This window comes from Apodemus sylvaticus, chromosome 10 (genome assembly GCF_947179515.1).
Source record: "Apodemus sylvaticus chromosome 10, mApoSyl1.1, whole genome shotgun sequence".
Taxonomy (NCBI): Eukaryota; Metazoa; Chordata; class Mammalia; order Rodentia; family Muridae; genus Apodemus; species Apodemus sylvaticus.
The window spans coordinates 14,487,625-14,509,319 of NC_067481.1; the positions used below are offsets into that span (position 1 = coordinate 14,487,625).

Sequence of the window (21,695 nt, forward strand, 5' to 3'; positions counted from 1 at the left end):
ATCCCCCTCTGCCTGAATGCCAGAGCCAGTGCCAACAACCAGCTCTTAGATAGGAACATGGTCCCAGGAAGCAGCCCAGACCAGGGATGTCTGCTCACATGACCCTGGGGCTGGTGCTCCTGCCTGCTAGAGATGTTGGGAGACAAGTTGACAGGGGAAATTCTATAAATATCATGACAGACCAAGAGAAATTATCTAAACATCTAAGAAGTGGAAAAGGCTGATTAAAATTAAAAAAATAAAAGCTTTACAATCTGTAAGATAGAACTCCAGGAGGTTAATAAATACATAGAGTATCAGATACAACAGAATGTGCATGGGGAAGGAAAAAAATGAAAGAAATAAGCCAAAATGATGCCAAGTTTGCTATTTTAAAAAAGCTCACTTAAGTAAGCCTGCAGGCACATGCCTATAATTCCAGCACTCATAAAGAGAAGGGGAGGAGAAGGAAAAGAAAAAGGAGGAAGAGGGGAAAGGACACAGTGATCAGCAAAGCCCAGACTCTAAGAAAGAATTCAACACCTAGGATGACCTGAGACAACCTTCTGGAGAACATAACAGACAATGGAAGAGAGATACTATATACCATGGGAATAATAAGAACGACAGCTCATTCCGATGAAGAACAACAGATACCAATCCAGTTTGTAACACCTCAGATACTGAAAGGATAAGAGAAAAGCCATGTGGCAAATCACCAGAAGCTCTAAAACAATGAAAGAGAAGTACGCCAGCGGCAGCCTTAAGTCTGAAGGAAAGAAGCCAGGAGAAATAGTAAATAACTAGAAACCTAAAATGGGTAGTTTTATCTCCTTATGCTTTCCAGAAAAGAGAATTTCACAATTATAGATAAGTAATAATAAATAAATAGGCAACCAACCAATGAACAGTGATTTGTGTTTGAAAGAGCAGAGCAAACGCACATGGGAGGATGGTGATTAGTTCATTCTGTCTTTATCCTGCTGCCTCATCCCTCAACTCCTCTAATCGTATCAATGACCTCTGAAGAACTACAAATACAGAACAGAAAAGAACACTTGAACCCCAAATAACAGAATAGAGAACTTGAAAAAATGAGGAATAACTACAAAGTACATTTAATTTGTGGATAAAATAAAATATTCTAGCTGGTCTCTGGGACCTTGGAAAATGTTTCTACTATTTCTGCATTTTCCCACTCTTCTACTACCTTCATCTAGCCATTCTCTCTGAATGAGTCCTATATTCACCTTCACTACCTATAAATATGGGCCTCTGGGACTTTAACTGTTCAACTGTAGCTCCCATGTAGAGGAATAACAGGGCATAGTTCTGTGTCAACTGTCATCTCAACACCTCCCACAGAGTGCCTAGAGTATCAAACTCAACAATCAATAAAATCAGTATTCACCAGTAATCACTATATACAGTTATGTTCTATATCTTAGTCTCTTCCATTCTTCTCAATGTCTAAGTGACTTACCAAGTTCAATCCCAGGAGGCCTGGCTTCATTAGCAACCCTACTGATACTCATCTGCCAGTTCTTCAACCCTCACATAACTCTTACAACCTCTCCACTCTTCCAACTTTCATCATACTAATCCAACTGAGAAAGCACGCTGATTTAAGTGCCTCCAGTACACTTGTAAAAGTCTTTCTCTACTGAAGCCTCCGGAGGCCTTTGTCTTGCTTTCAGCAATCTATATCTCTGACCAATGCCCTCTTCTTCCTCAGGACCTAGGACTAAGCACAGGCCGTGTCTATCCTCTTGTCTTCAGCTGCCTATTAAAATAGCACAGGGTTCACCTCTTGGCTCAAATATCACTTCCTCCCTAAAATCAGCCACAGACTCTGCAGACAGAAGGGAACATCTCCTCCATTAAATGCTGCAATGTTTCCTACTCTACAGTGCCTTCCAGTTGCGTGACACATCTTTCTTTCCCAGAAACGATTTGAGGACCTTCTCATGTTTATTGAAAAAAAATTTATAGTCATATTTTTAATGATATTAATATACTTTAAGAATGATTATAGTCATATATTCCCTTTATGTTGAACAAATGTGTGTACACATACATAGGTATATATTATGTATATTAAAATTAAGCTTTTTTATATCTTATAAAAATAAAAAAATGAGACAAATTAAGAAATTTTAAGTGAGCCAGTGGGGCATAAGAACAGAGAAGCCCATCTTAAACTAGTGCATTAAAAATATTTTTTTCCATTACACGAAACTAACTAGTGTTTGGCTCATTCTCATCTCCCACTCCAGTTTTTAAGAGGTTTATTTTGAGACTGAAGTATCCACCTAGGTCACTTGATCCCAATATAAATTTTACAATGAAAAAAAGTTAAAATAAATGGAGAAAATGCCCTGCCTGACTAAACTCTACAAGTGCCTGGGAGATATCCTTAGACAATTTCCTTAAACACCCCAAAACAAACCCACATTTGGAAGAAGTAAAGGGAAATCAGAAGATCAGGACTAACTTCAAAGTACTAGCAGCACACACCAACCCCCGCTGTGGAAACACAGCTAAGACAGAGAAGTGGAAGTTGGATGACTCCACTTTTTAGAGCCTTCTCACAAGCTCTAAAAATATTTTTCTGAAATTTATTTAAAATTGGACCCTATTTGCTCTGAAGTTTTTACTTCAAACAACTGCTCTGAGTCTGTGTAACATTCCTACAAAATTAATAAAGCTAATGAATATTCTGACTCGTTTAACAGAAAAGGCTCCTGGGGTGTGAAGATAGTCTACTTAAGGTATAGCCGACTAAAGTTAGAATTAACTGCAAGTATCATTTGCTCACTTTATTCAACCTCATGTTTACGAAGTCTAGACTAAGCACAGTCTCCTTGAAAAATAATTTTCAAATGTTTTATTCAACCAATTATTCACATTATTCATACAAAGGAGCAGTGTGCTTAGATAAAATGCTGCTATTTTATTACCTATTTGAAATAAGAAAAATTTAGCAATTAATACTGAAACTGACAGACTACCAAAATAAAATAGAAAATCATAATAATCATTAATGACTGTAATAGAAAATCAAAAGTTATTAAGACAAGCATCTGTCACATGTTTGAACTGACAAGGCCAGGTGCAGAGGTCAACCGACAAGCCTCTGGAGAGGCTAAAGGCAGGACTGAGGCGTGAGCCAGGAGCTAATGGCCAGCATGGGTAACATAATGAGAAATTGCCACACACATGCAAAGAGAATGTGTGTGTGTGAAACAGAATACCAAGAAATGTCCCTGGCTGTTGATGGTCTCCTTAAAGCATATCAAAAGAAAGCAAATATACAACAAACAAACAAAAGTTATTTTGAAATATAGAATAACTACAAACTGTACAAGTTTTGAATGAAATTTAGAATGTGCCCTTAATAAGACTATTGGAATTTAAATTTTACAGCATTAATAAAACCACAAACATGGCACTATCAGCCATCCATATAGACCAGAAATTGTCAAAATGCTATAAGCAGACCAAGAATGACACACTTGTTTGGTCACACTTTGTTTATAAATCCCAAGGATCATCACTTATCAGTTTAGAGAACTGATTCATAAGGCAACCATCATTCCCCCAGGGTCAACCTGTGGCCACCCTTCTTCTGGAGGACTGACTACCTGCTGCTCAGATGAGTGGCCATGCTGGGAACCAGTTCTTTATGACTAGTATATCTAGTGCAGCTTTCTCTCAAAATACAAATTTGGAAATATTTCATTGGGAAAGTTATTATCTGTTATACCAGTTTATAACAAAGAATAAGTCATTTGCATGTTATTTCCAAGGATTAGAGATACATGAAACGCTCCCAAGCATTAATGATAATCATTTTAGAATCTATCGTATTAAAAATGATAGATATCATGTGCATAATTTATTCCAATTTTTGATATGTATTCTGATTTTTTAAATTTGTTCATACATAAGACAAATTAAATGAAACAATAAAATAACTAGGAACTACTATTTTATTTTACATTCTTGATATGCCTTGGCATTTGTTTCCTTTAGTGACTTCCTCTCTCTTCCTCATCACTTCCAATGTCAATACCTGTTTTTGGTATTCTCTGTGAACAACTCAGTAGAGGGTAGAATCTATTCAGACACAATCCATCAAAACACTCACCAGCTTCTAGGACACTGACACTGAGCCAGCTCCTGCCTGGGGAATTTTACTCTGGAATTTCTTTCTTTTTTTTTTTCTATATTCTTTGTTTACATTCCAAATGTTTTCCCCTTTCCTGATTCCCCCCTCTCATATGTCCCATAAGCCCTCTTCTCTCCACCCATTCCCCAATCACACCCTTCCCATTTCTCTGTCCTGGCACTCCCCTACAATGCTGAATCAAGCCTTTCCAGGACCAGGGCCCTCTCCTTCCTTCTTCTTGGGAATCATTTGATATGCTGTGTCTTGAGTATTCAGAGCTTCTGGGCTAATTAATATCCACTTATCAGTGATTGCATTCCATCTGTATTCTTTTTTGCTTGGGTTACCTAACTTAGGATGATATTTTCTGGTTCCAACCATTTGCCTAAAAATTTCAGGAATTCATTGTTTTTAATTGCTGAGTAGTATTCCATTGTGTACTTCTGTATGGATTTTCTGTATCCATTCCTCCACTGAGGGACATCTGGGTTCTTTCCAGATTCTGGCTATTATAAATAAGGCTGTTATGAACACAGTGGAGCATATGTCCTTACTGCATGCCGAGGAATCCTCTGGGTATATGCCCAGGAGTGGTATAGCAGGATTCTCCGGAAGTGTCACGCCCAGATTTCTGAGGAACCACCAGACTGATTTCCAGAGTGGTTGTACCAACTTGCAATCCCACCAGCAGTGGAGAAATGTTCCTCTTTCTCCACATCCTCACCAACACCTGCTGTCTCCTGAGTTTTTAACCTTAGCCATTCTGACTGGTGTGAGGTGAAATCTCAGGGTTGTTTTGATTTGCATTTCCCTAATGACTAATGATGTTGAACATTTCTTAAGATGCTTCTCAGCCATCTGAATTTCGTTAGGTGAAAATTCTTTGTTTAGCTCTGTACCACATTTTTGATAGGGTTATTTGGTTCTCTGGGGTCTAACTTCTTGAGTTCTTTGTATATATTGGATATTAGCCCTCTGTCAGATGGAGGGTTGGTGAAGACCTTTTCCCAATTTGTTGGTTTTTATCCTTTTGACCTTGCTTTGCCTTAGAGAAACTTTGTAATTTTATGAGGTCCCATTTGTCAATTCTTGTCTTAGAGCATAAGCTATTGGTGTTCTGTTCAGGAACGTTTTCCCTGTGCCCATATCCTCAAGGGTCTTCCCCAGTTTCTTTTCTATTAGTTTCAGTGTATCTGATTTTATGTGGAGGTCCTTGATCTACTTGGAGTTGAGCTTAGTACAAGGAGATGAGAATGGATCAATTCACATTCTTTTGCACACTGACCACCAATTGAACCAGCACCATTTGTTGAAAAGGTTATCTTTTTTCCATGGGATGTTTTCTGCTCCTCTGTCGAAGATCAAGTGACCATAGGTATGTGGGCTCATTTTTGGGTGTTCAATACTATTCCATCGGTCCACTTGCCTGTTCATTTCTGGATCTTCAATCCTATTTATTGATCCACCTGCCTGTGACTGTACCAATACCATGCAGTTTTTTTAACACTATTGCTCTGTAATATTGCTTGAGGTTCAGGATACTGATTCCCCATAAGTTCTTTTACGGTTGAGAATAGTTTTAGCTATCCTGGGTTTTTTGTTATTCCAGATGAATTTGAGAATTGCTCTTTCTAACTCTATGAAGAACTGAGTTGGGATTTTGATGGGTATTGCACTGAATCAGTAGATTGCTTTTGGCAAAATGGCCATTTTAACTATAGTAATCCTGCCAATCCACGAGCATGGAAGATTTTTTCAATTTCTGAGGTCTTCTCCCATTTCTTTCTTCAAAGACTTGAAGTTCTTGCATACAGATCTTTCACTTGTTTGGTTAGCGTCACACCAAGATACTTTATATTGTTTGGGGCTATTGTGAAAGGTGTAATTTCCCTAACTTCTTTCTCAGCCTGCTTATCCTTTGAGTATAGGAAGGCTACTGATTTGCTTGAGTTGATTTTATAACCAGCCACTTTGCTGAAGTTGTTTATCAGCTGTAGGAGTTCTCTAGTGGAATTTTTTGGATCACTTAAGCAGACTATCACATCATCTGCAAATAGTGATAGTCTGACTTCTTCCTTTCCGATTTGTATCCCTTTGACCTCCTGTTGTCTAATTGCCCTAGCTAGTACCTCAAGTACAATATTGAAAAGATATGGAGAGAGGGGGCAGCCCTGTCTAGTCCCTGATTTTAGTGACATTGCTTCAGATTTCTCTCCATTTAGTTTAATGTTGGCTACCGGTTTGCTGTATATTGCTTTTAATATGTTTAGGTATGGGCCTTGAATCCCTGTTCTTTCCAAGACTTTAAGCATGAAAGGATGCTGAATTTTGTCAAATGCTTTTTCAGCATCCAATGAAATGACCATGTGTTATTTTTCTTTGAGTTTGTTTATGTAGTGGATTGCATTGATGGATTTCCGTATATTGAACCATACCTGCATCCCTGGGATGAAGCCTACTTGATCATGGTGAATGATCATTTTGATGTGTTCTTAGAGTCGGTTGGCAAGAATTTTATTGGGTATTTTTGCATCGATGTTCATAAGGGAAATTGGTCTGAAGTTCTCTTTCTTTGTTGGATCTTTGTGTGGTTTTTGCTATCAGCATAATTGTGGCTTCATTGAAGAAGTTGGGTAGTGTTCCTTCTGTTTCTATTTAGTGGAATAGTTTGAAGAGTATTGGTGTTAACTCTTCTTTGAAAGTCTGATAGAATTCTGCACTAAAACCATCTGGTCCTGTGCTTTTTTTGGTTGGAAGACTTTCTATGGCCCCTTCTATTTCTTTAGGGGTTATGGGACTGTTTAGATGATCTATTTGATCCTGATTTAATTTTGGTATTTGGTATCTGTCTAGGAATGTGTTGAGTATAGGCTTTTGTTGTAGGATCTGATGATTTTTTGAATTTCTTCAGTTTCCCTTGTTATATCCCCCTTTTCTTTTCTAATTTTGTTAATTTGGACACTGTCTCTGTGCCCTTTAGTTAGTCTGGCTAAGGGTTTATCCATCTTGTTGATTTTCTCAAAGAACCAGCTCCTGGTTTTTGTTGATTCTTTGTATGGTTCTCTTTGTTTCTACTTGATTGATTTCAGCCCTGAGTTTGATGATTTCCTGTCTTCTACTCCTCCTGGGTGAATTAGCTTCTTTTTGTTCCAGGGCTTTCAGGTATGCCATTAAGCTGCTAGTGTATGCTCTCTCCATTTTCTTTTCGGAGGTACTCAAGGGTATGAGTTTTACTCTTAGCACTGCTTTCATTGTGTCCTATAGATTTGGGTATTTATGTCTTCCTTGACCAAGGTATCATTGAGTAAAATATTGTTCAGCTTCCATGTGTATGTGGGCTTTCTGTTGTTTTTGTTGCTATTGAAGACCACTTTTACTCCATAGTGATGTGATAGGAGGCATGGGATTAGTTCGATCTTCTTATATTTGCTGAGGTCTGTCTTGTTATCGATTTTGGAGAAGGTACCATGAGGTGCTGAGAAAAAGGTATATTCTTTTGCTTTAGGATGAAATGTTATATATATATTTATTTAACATATATATGTTAAATCCAATTGGTCCAAAGCTTCAATTAGTATCACTGTGTCCCTGTTTAGTTTCTGTTTTCCTGATTGGTCCATTGAGGAGAGTGGAGTGTTGAACAATTATTGTGTTAGGTGCAATGTGTTCTTTGAGTTTTAGTAAAGTTTCTTTTACAAATGAGGGTGCCCTTGCATTTGGAGCATAGATGTTCAGAATTGAGAGTTCTTCTTGGTGGATTTTTCCTTTGACCAGCAAGAAGTGTCCTTCTGTCTGTTTTGATGACTTTAGGTTGAAAGTCAATTTTATCTGATATTACAATGGCTATTCCAGCTTGTTTCCTGGGACCATTTGCTTGCAAAAGTGTTTTCTAGCCTTTTATTCAGAGGTAGTGTTTGTCTTTGACACTGAAGTGTTTCCTGTATGCAGAAAAATGTAGGGTTCTGTTTACGTACCCAGTCTGTTAGTTTATGTCTTTTTATTGGTGAATTGAGTCCACTGATGTTAAGAGATATTAAGGAACAGTGATTATTACTTCCTGTCATTGCTGATGTTATTTTTTATATTTGATTGCTTATCTTCTTTTAGGTTTGATGAAAGACGGTTACTATCTTACTTTTTCCAGGGTGTAGTTTCCCTCCTTGTATTGGTGTTCCCCCCCCATTATCCTTTATAGGGCTGGGTTTGTGGAAAGATATTGTGTAAATTTGGTTTTGTCGTGGAATATCTTGGTTTCTCCATCTATGGTGATTGAGAGTTTTGCTGGGTATAGTAGTTTTAGCTGGCATTTGTGTTCTCTTAGAGTCTGCATGAGATCTTCCCAGGATCTTCTAGCTTTCATGGTCTCTGGTGAGAAATCTGGTGTAATTCTAATGGGTCTTCCTTTATATGTTACTTGGCCTTTTTCTCTTACTGCTTTTAATATTCTTTCTCTGTTTAGTTCCTTTAGGGTTTTGATTATTATGTGACGGGAGGTATTTCTGCTCAGGTACAGTCTGTTTGGAGTTCTGTAGGCTTCTTGTATATTCATGGGCATCTCTCTCTCTCTCTCTTTATGTTGGGAAAGTTTTCTTCCATAATTTTCTGGAAGATATTTGCTGTCCCTTTACATTGTAAATCTTCACTCTCATCTATACCTATAATCCTTAGGTTTGATCTCATTGTGTCCTGGATTTCCTGGATGTTTTGCATAACAAGCTTTTTGCATTTTGCATTTTCTTTGACTGTTGAGTCAATGGTTTCTATGGTATCTTCAGTATCTGAGATTCTTTCTTCTATCTCTTGTATTCTGTTGTTGTTATTTGCATCTATGGCCCCTGATTTCTTCCCAAGGTTTTCTATCTCCAATGTTGTCTCCCTTTGTGATTTCTTAGTTGTTTCTACTTCTGTTTTTAGGTCCTGGGTGGTTTTACTCAGTTCTTTCACTTGCTTGTTTGTATTTTCCTGTAATTCTTTAAGAGATTTTTGTGTTTCCTCTTTCATGACTTCTGCCTGTTGACCCAAGTTCTCCTGTATTTCTTTAAGTGATTTTTGTATTTCCTCCTTATTGGCTTCTATCTTTTGACTCATATTCTCCTGAATTTCTTTAAATGATTTTTGCATTTCCCTTGTAAGGGCTTCTAACTTTTGATCCTTTTTCTCCTGTATTTCTTTTCTTTTTTCTTTTTTCTTCTTTTTTTTTTTTTTGGATTTGGGTTTTTCAAGACAGGGTTTCTCTGTGTAGCCCTGGCTGTCCTGGAACTCACTCTGTAGACCAGGCTGTCCTCGAACTCAGAAATCCACCTGCCTCTGCCTCCCAAGTGCTGGGATTACAGGCGTGCGCCACCACCGCCCAGCTCTCTCCTGTATTTCTTTAAGAGATTTATTTAGGTCCTTCTTGTGTTCCTCTAACAGCACCATGACCAGTGATTTTAAATCCAAATCTTGTTTTTCTGGTGTGTTGGGGTATCCAGGACTTGCTGTTGTTGGAGAATTGGGTTCAGATGCTGCCATATTGCCTTGATTTCTGTTAATAACTTTCCTATGTTTGCCTTTTGCCATCTGGTTATCTCTGGCATTAGTTGGTTCTGTTGTCACTGGCTGGTGCTTGACCCTATGAGCCTGTAAGGCTATTTCTGCACCACTGGATGACTTGGTTTCCTCTGGCACAGATCGTTGATGTGCTGCCCTCCTCTTGGTGCCGTTGGATCCCTGATGTGTCCTGCCCTAAGCAATGTTATACTTGCGTTGTCTCTGTGAACCTGGTCCTGCCTGTCTGCTCCCTCAGGGAGCAAAGATGGCGGCGGCAGGGTCCCCCTCCAAATGCTGGCCCCTCCCCCCCTCACAGGGCACAGGACCCACGTCTGGCAGGCACACACACAGACAAACCGCTGATCTGCCCAGGTCCTGGGCACAGGCAGCAGCCCGGCGGTCTGTGTCCCCAGAGATCTTAAACTCGGGATATCTCAGCACCTAGGGCCGCTTGTCCTGTCCTACCTGGAGTGAAGATGGCAGCAGGGAGCCTACTGTGGAATTTCTTTGTACAATTATTTATTAGGTTTTATGGTGGAACATCTTATAATAAAGCCAGTTATTTCATTTATTATATGGATTGTTTTAACTCAATTTAAATACTAGATTTAACTTGTAAACTCATAGTGGGGAAAACAGCCTAATTAACATTACATGTAAGAGGGAAGTAGCATTTCTTTTACAGGTAAAGTTGTATATGTTTTCATTTTAAAAAAAAAAAAAAAAAAAACAGCAATTTCAGCCTGGAGAGAATGGTCAGTGGTTAACAACACTAACTGTTCCTCTAGAGGCCCCAAGTTTGATTCCCAGCATACCATGACAGCTTACAATCACCTCCAACCTCAAGTCTCAGGAGATCTAATGCCTTTGTGACATCTGCCAGCACCAAGCACACATGGTGCACAAGCATGCAAGCAGAAGAAGCTCCCACACACATAAAATAAAGTAAAATTGTCGTTTTAAAAAATAACAGCAGTTTCTATGATATATTCTCCCAGAACTGATGGCTGATGTCAAAGGAGATCTTCAGTTTGTGCTGTCTCTTAGTTTCAGTGAAAGGAGGTTCCAAATGTCTTGGTCCACATCAGAAACTTTTTTCTCAGATTACAAGAAAGAACCAACAACATAAATCTGTGGATGATACACCCCTTACAAGAAAGAACCAACAACATAAATCTGTGGATGATACACCCCATCGCATTGTTTAATAACATGACTATCAGAAGAAATGTGTTAAAAGCTACAAAAGTTTCAATTTTAGAAACAATCTACACTGGTGTCCATAAGATCTGGGATGACTAGGATCAAAAGACACACAGGCTCATGTAGGTAGGAGTGCTGGCCTTGGGTTTTACATGGAGTCACAGAATGGTGATAAAGCTAACAGCTGAATGTCACACATTTCAGAACCATTAAGAACAAATCTCAAATATTCATATCACAAAAGACTATCATGTACCATGTATTATCTACAGTGAATATCAATTAGACAGATGGATAGAAGCAGTAAGGATATAGGAATAAAGATAAATTACAAGTACACAGATAGAGAGGGCGCATGGATTTACTGAGGTCACACACTCACTCTAAAAACTGCCATTGCCTCTATCTCCTGACTATCAGAATTTGAAAGTCAGGAAAGGTTCCTGCACTGCACCTCTGCCTTGGTGGAGTGGCACTGGGGTTTGCAAGCTGGGAGATACACAATGCAATCGTTAAGTACAAACCCAGCCTGGTCTGCACCCATGACCTGGTTTTGAGCCCAGTTAACTCACCTCTTTCTCCTGTGCATCACATCTACATAGATTCTGAAAACTATTGCACAAGATCAACTGTGCTAACTCAGGCATGTGAGAAACAACACAACCCTACCTCCTTCTCGTGCATGCGAGAGAGAAAATGATCATCATGAAGACTGCTACATTTCCTCAGGCCGACCTTTGGAGTCATCTGTAAAGCCAGGAAGAGTTATTTTAAACTTCTCAGGACAGTTCATGGACTCTTTAAAGATAAACTAATAAAGTATCTGAAACACATTTCAAAGTAATGTTAGCTTTGGAGAAAAAAGGCGATTCACTCACTTTCTAAGCAGCAAAATTAAAATGACTATTATGCTTCCTAAAGTGGAATTTATAAATAAAACATTATTTTATATTTTTAAAACTTCATATTTTATTTATAATTAGCTGTTCCTACGAAAAAACATCTAGTGGAATTATCACCTACCAGAGAAACTGGGAGAGGCTTTTGTCTCAGGTACCGGGGATTTTCAATCTGAAATATTACAATAAAGACATTCATTCTGAAGATGTTTGAATAAAATAAATCCTTCTGTATGAAAATTTCTTCTGTATATTTTAATGTCTTGTTTATTTTCTGAAGTACCACACATGCATTTCAGAACCTCCATAAGAAGTCAGTTCCTGCCTTTTAAGTGCACCATGTGGCCCTCTCCCTAAACACTCAGTCTCGCCTAATGCTCACCACATACTTCACATTGCCCAAAGTCTCAGTGACTCACACTGCCAGACTGTGCCCTCAGCCTGCTTGTTTTACTCCCAAACCTTCTAAGCATACATGGATTCATTCTTTAAATCTCAATTCAGTCACTGCATCCTAGATATGCTGGACACGGCACTTTGACTGTACCTAATAGCATCAATGAGAATACAGAATTCCTTTGCGAGTCTCCCAAATCTATCTTTCAGCTTCACCATCCCCAGCTTTATCCACATTCCAGGGGCACTGAAAAACTTATTTGACCTTAGAAAGCACAAGCTGCTAGGAGTTGCAATCATTCTCCCACCTTCTTTAAGACTCACGGGCTCAGAGTGAGGTTCCCCAGGAAAATTAACTCCTGTCTGGCCAGTGTCACCTGGATGCTCACCTCTTTTTATGACCCAGAATCCATTTTCTCAAAAAAAAAAAAAATGGATCCTCAAGACTGTGATTGCCATGTTCCCCAGTCTATTCCTCAAACCCACTACAGTGCCCAGTAATATCTCAAAGCAGGGGAGAGAGAGGAGACAATTTGGTCCCACCTCTCCCCAGCTCTACTGTATCCTGGGTTCACATAAATGGCCCTGACATAACCTGACATAAAGTGTTGAGCAGTATGTTTCTACACACACCTTTGGGCAGATGGAGTACAAGGATAATGTCTCCTCAGCTTTGGATCTCTGTTTCCCAGCACATATTTAATGCCTTTCAATGAAGTATTGCTTTAATTGCTTAATGGTAACTTCTTTAAGATTTCTATGTCAATCATTTGATTTACAAATAAAATAAGAATTAAAAATCATTGCCAGAAAAGTCTAATTTCTTCATGTCATATACTCACAATTTACTACACCAATAATCACAAAATGAACAAGAACATTATGACTCTGGCCAAAGAAAGTGTTTTTATCCTGCAATACTCAATTAGAATTAAGTGACAAACTTTTTCACATATAACTTATTAAATTAAATCTTCAAAAATCTTAGCTTGTTCTCAAGAAGCTAAATTTTATATAATTGTGGAGCTATCTAAATTCAATTTGACATGAGGGAAAGATAAATAATTAAAGAAACAGGTAATAAAAACAAACTTTAAAATAGCAAAGAGTCTAGTATAACAGCAGACAGGATCTGAGGAATACATGCATTTTAGTCCCTAGAACAGGAAAATGTACACAATGATTTTCTTCACCTAGAGACTAGATCCTGTGAAGCACTGGTAACCAGTCTGAATTTAAATCTGTCTCCTCATCCTCCACATAGACCAACAATGGAAGCAAAGAAAATTATCACCAGTGCCTACATCACAATGAAGAGAAAGAGTATAGCAATTCCAAGATCTACATACAGTAGACAAAGATCCCACACCTCCACAGTCTGGATTCGCAAACAGTCTGGGGTCACCATGACTCTAGACCTGCAGTGTGGAAGCCTGCCTCCAGGGCTCAGGACAGAAGCTTTCCGGACAGACAGGTGAGTAACAGCAGTGCACTTCACTTCCTGTCACGGGGCAGAGTGACTAAAGCACTTTGCAGAGGAGTAGGTGTCTACTGCATGGGCACAGCTCTTCAGAACAGGCAGCGAACTTCTAGGAAGCAGCAGAGGACTCAGTACCTAGTGTCTGGAAGTCCATGTGTGAAAACAGAGTGGCATTCTTTTTTGGGGGAACACAGAAAGCGAATCCTTCAAAGGCACACAAACCAACACACACCCAACTCTAACATGAAGCAGAACTAAGTACAAGGGGAAACAGGAAAAGACAAAGACAATTCTCAAAGATGCTCACACTCTAATTAAGTTTAGATAGAAAATCAAAAGCCAAGGAAACCATCTGTGACTTATTTTTGTCCAAGTCTACATTTACAAGCAGGATACAAAATATTGGTTTACTTAATTACAATGCAACATTTCGGTTCTACAGGAGTAAGTCTTATTCCAACCCTTCATCTTTAAAAGAATTAAATAAAGAAGTTAAAGCTTCTGTTATTATGAATTATTTTTTCAAACTACAGAATAAAGAAAAATGTCTATTCTAAGTCATTAAAAGCAACAAACAACAGTGAAAACTGGTAACAATATTCTGTTATTCTTCATTTGTAATACACTGAGTTTGGGAAATATTCAAAGAAAAGCATGTTCTTGAGTCTATTTAGGGAAAATAAGCAATCTATTTTCTGATTTTGTAACAACAGCCAGATGTGCTTTGAAGTTGATGATTCCCACTTTGTAATCCGCAGGCAGCATGGACTTGGATGGAGCAATCTGTAAACAGTCTTAAGGCTGACTTCTTTCATGCTCTTTCAGAAAACTTCTTGTTCTCTCAAAATACATCAAAAATGAATGCCACAAAAAGAATGTGGAGCATGGAAGTTACAGCAGACTCATGTGGAAATGCGGATGGAGATGAAGTGTATGGAAGGCAAAGCCCAAATAACTAGATTTCAACAGTGTATGAGCATTAGGCAGCTGCACGTTTGTTCAAAAGCAAACAGAATAGCAATAATTAAACTATATAATTTAACCAGGCAGTAATACAGATATCTGAATGCTCTCTAGAGAAAACTGGCTTTTAATGGTTTATTTTGTTTAGCATTTTAGCTGGCACATTGAATTACAAATTGTTTTTGTTGGCTTATAACTTCATATTATTCAGGTTTTAGACAAATTGTCCTAAGTTAATACCTTCTAATAGACTAATAGAGTTTTGTTTCCAGAAAGGTTAAAAAGTACTTTATCAAATATATGAACTTTAGAAGGAAAAACATTATCAAACAATATATTACCAGTAATGCCACTAAAATAGGTTTTTTGATAGCAATATAGGGAAACTCTATAGGAATGAAGGGAGGAGCAGCTGGGGATTCAGCTTTCAACATCAACTGTGCTTCAACATTATATCTTATTAATATTTTAGAACTCAATGTTTGGGGCTAAAGATGGTTCAGTGGGTAAAGTAACTTACTGCCAAACTTGACAGCCTTGAGTTCAGTCTCTGGGACCCAAATGGCAGGAAAACCAACTCCCGTAAATTGTCCTTTGACCTCGGCACGCTCACACATACACACACACACACACAAATACAGTAATTTTTAAGAACAATATTTTTTACAGAAATAATACTACATGTGAAGATGTATTTACTATTTTACTAAAAATATTTCAACAATTATTTAACAGGCCTAAATAACAGACATATACAAATACACTATCCAGTGGCACAAGAAAAAGGGGGGGGGGGAATCAAAATGAACAGACACAAGCAGGAACTGTTGCTGTCTGCTGCCTGTGAGACAAATCACACCTCAACACAAGAAAAGCATGCTCCACCCATTGGTATCAACGGCTGAAAGCTCGTTTTTGGATTTGTTTCATCCTGGTTAGGCTTGTTGCTGCTGTTTTGACTTTTCCCGTAGGGTTGGTCTGGCTCAATGGTGGGTCTTTGAGTCTCAGTACTACTTAGGACACAGTGTGGAACTTCGTGCATGCTCAGCATTCCTCCTTAATGTTTACCTTTGGCTTTAGTTACCACTTTTACACAGCTATTTTATGTTGATATTTATTGTATTTTTATTTTTATTTTCATGTAATAACATGATAAGGAAACTATTCTTTTGGTGTTGATTTCTAGTTTTATTAAAGTTGTCATTTACTGAAAACGTATTTACTTCCTAATCAAATCAACTTTATAAATACCCCATAACCAAAAGTTCTATACCTATACTTCTCGCTTTCAGAAATTGTCATCTCCTTTTTAAAACAAAACAACAATAATAATTTCTCCAATCTCAAAACAAGAGTTTTTTTGGTGTTTTAAACTTCATAGACTTACATGTGGGTGTGTGCCTTTACCCACAGTCATCATAAGTGCCCTTGTTTTGTTTTGTTTTGTTTTGTTTAAAGCAGCATCGCTCTATACCTTAGACTAGCATCAAACTCATGGCAACCTTCCTGCCTCAGCTTCACAAATGCTGGGACTACATGTTGGCCTGGCTATTTCTTGACTTCTTTCAAAAGATAACTCAGAGTGAATAATGATTTTTTTTAAAGGAAAAAGTTACATGCATAAACAAAAATTCATTTTTCTAAAAGGCTTCCAGGTTTGGGAGAATGATAGGTAAAAATAAATAATAAAAAAAATGCAAAAGAATACTTCATGACTGACTACCCACAGCCTTTAGAAAACATTCACCTTTTTGTGAATTAATACTTACTCCATAGTTCTTGGAGTTTGAGCAAATCCATTCAATGGCACTGTCTGAGTTTGCTTTCTATTGCTATGATAAACACCATGACCAAAAGCAGCTTCTGGGGGAGTTTATTTACTCTTACTGTAGCAGTCCATCAAGAAGAAAGTCAAGGCAGGACATAAGGTAGGCTATGGATACAGGAACTGATATAGAAACCATGGAGAACCTTTGCCTATTGGCTTGCTCTCCATGGTTGGCTTTGCCTGCTTTCGTGTACAACCCAGAACCACCTGCCCAGGGATATCACTGTCTAGAGAAGGATAGGCCCTTCCACATCAATCATTAATCAGTCAACTGATGAAGGTATGCTCTCAATTGAGATTTCATCTTCTTCAATGACAACTGCTTGTGTCAAGTTGACAAAACCAAAACCAATCAGCTCAGGTATAATCATTAAAACCCATCGGTCTTCTTAAAAGTTTGTATATACTTGAAATCAACTTCTTTTCAGCCTTTAAAATCTATGAAGTACTGTTCTAGTCTGTGGCCTAGTAACAATCTCTTTGAGTCTGCCATGCAAATTCATCCACCTTATTGTACGGCCTGATATCAGTTCTTTGTATCACAGGAAAATCCCATTGTATGTCTGCTCATACCATCCACGCCGAGGCATTTGGTGATATTTGCACTTTAGTCAAATAAAGTGCAAATAAAATAAAGAGGAGGAGTATTTTTACAAATGTTTGTGTGCAGGTTTGGTTTGAACATACACATTAATCTTCCTTAAATGAACCCTCAGTGTGAAATTTCTGGATTATATGGTAGATGTTTTACTTCCTTTGAAAACTATCCAGCTTTAGAAAGTATTATTTTACATTCAGCAGAAAGGAATGTGTTCCAGTTGCTCCTCATCCTCAACAGCACTTAGCACCTTCAACTGTTTACTAAATTTAACATTTAACAGATATTGAGTTGTATCTTTGTAGCATCCTTGGCCTTTGTTGTTGTTGTTAGATTTTCTTAGCAAGCATTCTTCACTCATTTTGTATAAAAGTCTTTATTAAATATCAGCTCTCCATATTATTTCCTATGTTGTCTGGTTTTGATATTAACACTGGCCACACAACATAATTTGGGATGTGATGTTTCTATCTGTTGAACAGACTGTGACTGTTATTACTTCTCCCTTAACTGCTTCATTAGATGCATCAGATAAGCTTCATTAGATGCATCTAGGACTGGAGTTTCTCTAGTGGAAGATTTTTAGCTACAAGTTCACTGCCTTTAATAGCTGTCGAACTGTTCAAATTTCTCTTTTTAGTGGATTTGGGTTGCTGAAGGACTCTGCCCGTTTTATCTACAGTCAAATTTATGCCCACAGTTATCTTCAGTAATCCTTTGACTCTGAACATCTGTAGATTCTGTAGTCTATCTTCCTTTTTCAGTACTAATATTAGCAAGCTTATTATTTTGTTGTTGTTATTCTTATCTTGGTTAAATGCTTGTTGCCTTTATTCATCATTTAAAGATCCAGCTGTTAGTTTCATTTATTTCTTCTAATGCTTTTCTGTGTTCAATTTCACGTTTCTATTTTAATCCTTTCTATTTCCTTCATCTGCTTGCTTTGGGTTAGCTTGTCCTCTTTGCTCTATTTCTTTAGACAGTTTAATGTCTTAGTACTTTGTTCTTTGCTCTCATCTGCTTTCATGATTTTTTTCTTTCAATATTTTTATGGCAACGTGTCTACACATGAATAAGCTTTGCATTTGGACTTACTAGAAAGTCGGTAGATATTATGAATATTATCTTTTTTATGTCTTGTGTGTTTTCTTGAGGAGTGTATATTTTACAATGCAACAACTACAGATGTTGATTCCTTTGCCAAGAAGTACTTGCTGTTAAATACCTATTTAGTTAGTAGCTTAGTCAGACTATGTCTGTATAATTTATTTCCCTCACATTGTAAAGATGTGGTGTCACTCTTCAGTAGGTACAACATTGGCCATGCACATAATCATATTTGAATGACAGTGATTTTAGCACATCTATCTCTATTTGAGTATTTCCTTTCTTTATTTCTGTTAGCTGTGTATCTACTTCAGTTTACCATCAAAATCTCCACTGTTTTATTAAGCCTACTTAGGCTTGATCTTCACTATACTGTTTTTGGTACACTGAGTCCTTGATGAGAACTGATCTCACTGGTCTGGCCTGCCTGGCCCCTGGACTAGACCTGGACCATTATATGGGCACTGTGCAGATATAGTACCTCTGTTCTTCTCAGCTTGCCTCCCTTGGTGTGAAATCTGCCCTCTGAATGGGGGCTGAGTGAAAAAAGGCAGCCCACACCCCATCCCTCAGCTACATTTACCAGAAGCTTACCCTTTTAACTCAGACTTCGAAGGACTACAAAATGCTGACAGAATACCATTCCTAAGACATACAGTATCTCTTGATTGGAAAATGAAGTAAGAGAGAGAACTCCTGTCTTCTTGGTCACAATCAGTAAGGATAGCACTTTCATAAAGCTGAGCTAGAAGAACAGGGGAGAAAGAAAGTCATGGCCCAAGCACCAGAGTTTTGCTGTTCTTAAAAAGCTATATTGGTTTTTTGGAATAAGTGTGCAATCATTTGCTCTGTGTCCTTAGGGTGATCTCCAGATATTTTTTAACATATTTATTGTGTTTGCTTAGCTAGAGAGCATGTCTGTACAGCTCCTCATGCTGTTAATTCAAGGGATAAGACTCCTCTGCCTTTTTTCTGTCCTATGTATTCCATGCTGTAAATTTTCCATGAAGATCTACTTTAGTTGGATTACACAAATTCTGCTGTCTTTTAAAATTAAGTTAAAATAAATGTTTTCTAATTTTTTCTGGATTGCGCAGGAATATATTGTTTAATTGTCAAATATTTGTGGAATTTCCAGATATTGCTGTTGCTTTTAAGACAATATAATATAGCACAGGTTGGCTTCAAACTGATAATCCAGCTGGGATGATCTTGAACTCTTTTTTTTTTTTTTATCTTGAACTCTTAATCCTGGAGTGCTGGCACTACAGGTAAGCACTGCCACACACAGTTTTATGCTTTGCTGATAATTACACCCAGCTGTGCCCAAGAAGATGGAAGTCCTTTCTGTTCTCTCAATCTCCAACCATGCTATGTAGATGCTAGGCCGCTGCAAGGCCTGAGCCCATTTCATTACTTTTACTGATCTTTATAGTGGACAACAGCCTGGTGTTAAAGCCATTTATAAATTTCCTTCTGTGAATGACAGTTCTCATATCAGTTCTAGTGTCTTTGTCACTAAAAAGCTATCATGGAGGCATCATCCAGGCATAGAGAAATAGTTTGCATTGTAATTCAAGTCTCTAAAATTTCCCTATGAGAGTTCTAAGTGTGCTCTTAATAAAGATACCTTAGAGTAAGGCCAAGATTTGTTTTATATGAAGAATTCTCTTCTCCCCTCTTTCCCAGATATTAACACACACACATTAACACTGAGCATTTCTTTCCCAGTCCCACAGGATAGAATGCTGAGCTCCCTCAAACTTTAGATCACCTACAGTATCATACAGCTCCACGTACTGAGTACTCTCAAAGCCAAGTGATGAGAGAAATTACAAGGGAAATAGATGTAACCTGCATCAGAGAATTCTTTGTGTAACACAGGCACCTTGCCCAGGTTTATACTGATACGCAGGCCCAATCTGCTGCTAATGCAACACAACACTGTTTTAAATTGGGCTAGATGAGAGATAGGGCCAGGAAAAGAAGGAAGGAAGGAAGAAGGAAGGAAGGAAGAAGGAAGGAAGGAAGGAAGGAAGGAAGGAAGGAAGGAAGGAAGGAAGGAAGGAAGGAAAGAAGGAGAGAAGGAGAGAAGGAGGGAGGGAGGGAGGGAGGGAGGGAGGGAGGAGGGAGGATGCACACACAGATGCTCACGCACATAAGCAAGCATGCAAGCATTGTTACTGGCTTTCCCAGTCTGTTTCCTTGAACTCTAGCCAAAAATGATGGGTTCCTCTGCAGAATTTTGCAACCTAGGCCTGCCACAAAATCCCCCAATTTTGCCTACCCTGGAGTCAAAGGAAAAAAACAACTCTGCAGCCCCGTGCTCCCGCCTCAGCCGGCCTCCCTGGGTCCCCTCCCAGCAGCCTGTTTGGCTAACTTCACCATCCCAGGTGGCTGCTCTCCACAGTGTGTTCAGAGTTTTCAGTTACAGGAGCTAGGCCGCAGGAGGTTTATATCATTGTTGAATGTAAACGAAATTTATACTCACTTTTAAAAGAAATTAATGTTAATTTCTCAAAACTCTTAAGACGGTTTCACATATCAAATGTAGGCTTGGAAAGTACTATAAATACTTTTATGGCTGTGTTTGCTTTTAAGTAATAAATATTTAATGTAAAAATTAGAAAACATAAAATGTTAAGAAAATCATATTTTCCACATAGAAATTTTCTTAATATTATGTACATATTTCCTGATAGCTTTAAACATTCAGAGAATTTATCTTACTAAAATGTTAAAATTTTGCATAAATGCCCCTAGAACTCTGATTAAGATGACTTGTGCTCCTCACAAAATGTTATATTTACTCATTCAGTGAACATCACAAGAAAAAGAGAACTCTAATATATTAACATGTTCAGGTTGGTTTCTCCCCAAGATTCATCCATAAGATGGAAGCAGGTTTCTAACATAATTGGGGAAAAATTGGATGGCTTAAATAAAACTGTACGAAGTAGCTGGACTGGCAGGGTCCTTGGTGAACACTACCCCAGCTCAAGGAATGCTAGAAACCAGCACTGCCTTTCTCGGTCCCTTCTCTGAGATTTCTGGAGAAACATAAAGGACAAAGCCTGAGAGAATGGGAGAAAACAGGAGAAAGAACAACATAACTCTGAGTGAATGGCCTCAAAAATCCCAATGTAGGCATGACTAATACATTTTAAGATGGAATGCATTGTTTCTAATGGCTGAATAGTACTTCATTGTGTATGACAAATGGATGGAGTTGGAGAACATCATACTAAGTGAGGTAACCCAGTCTCAAAAGAACACTCATGGTATGCACTCACTAGTAAGTGGATATTAGCCTAGAAAATTGGAATACCCAACACATAATCCACACATCAAATGAGGTACAAGAAGAATGGAGGAGTGGCCCCTGGTTCTGGAAAGACTCAGTGTAGCAGTATTCGGCAAAACCGGAACAGGGAAGTGGGAAGGGGTGGATGGGAGAACAGGGGGAGGGAAGGGGGCTTATGTGACTTTCGGGGAGTAGGCGGGCCTTAAAAGGGGAAATCATTTGAAATGTAAATAAAAAA

At 38.2% G+C, this 21,695-nt stretch overlaps 1 protein-coding gene across 1 annotated transcript in view; it reads right to left on the minus strand.

Moving 5' to 3' along the window:
- The window catches only part of Cep112 (centrosomal protein 112), a 468,121-nt gene that overhangs the window by 386,750 nt on the left and 59,676 nt on the right, over window positions 1-21,695 (minus strand). Inside the window, 2 exon segments of the mRNA XM_052196570.1 lie at window positions 11,552-11,629; window positions 11,906-11,953. Coding sequence (XP_052052530.1) covers window positions 11,552-11,629; window positions 11,906-11,953 — 126 coding nt within the window.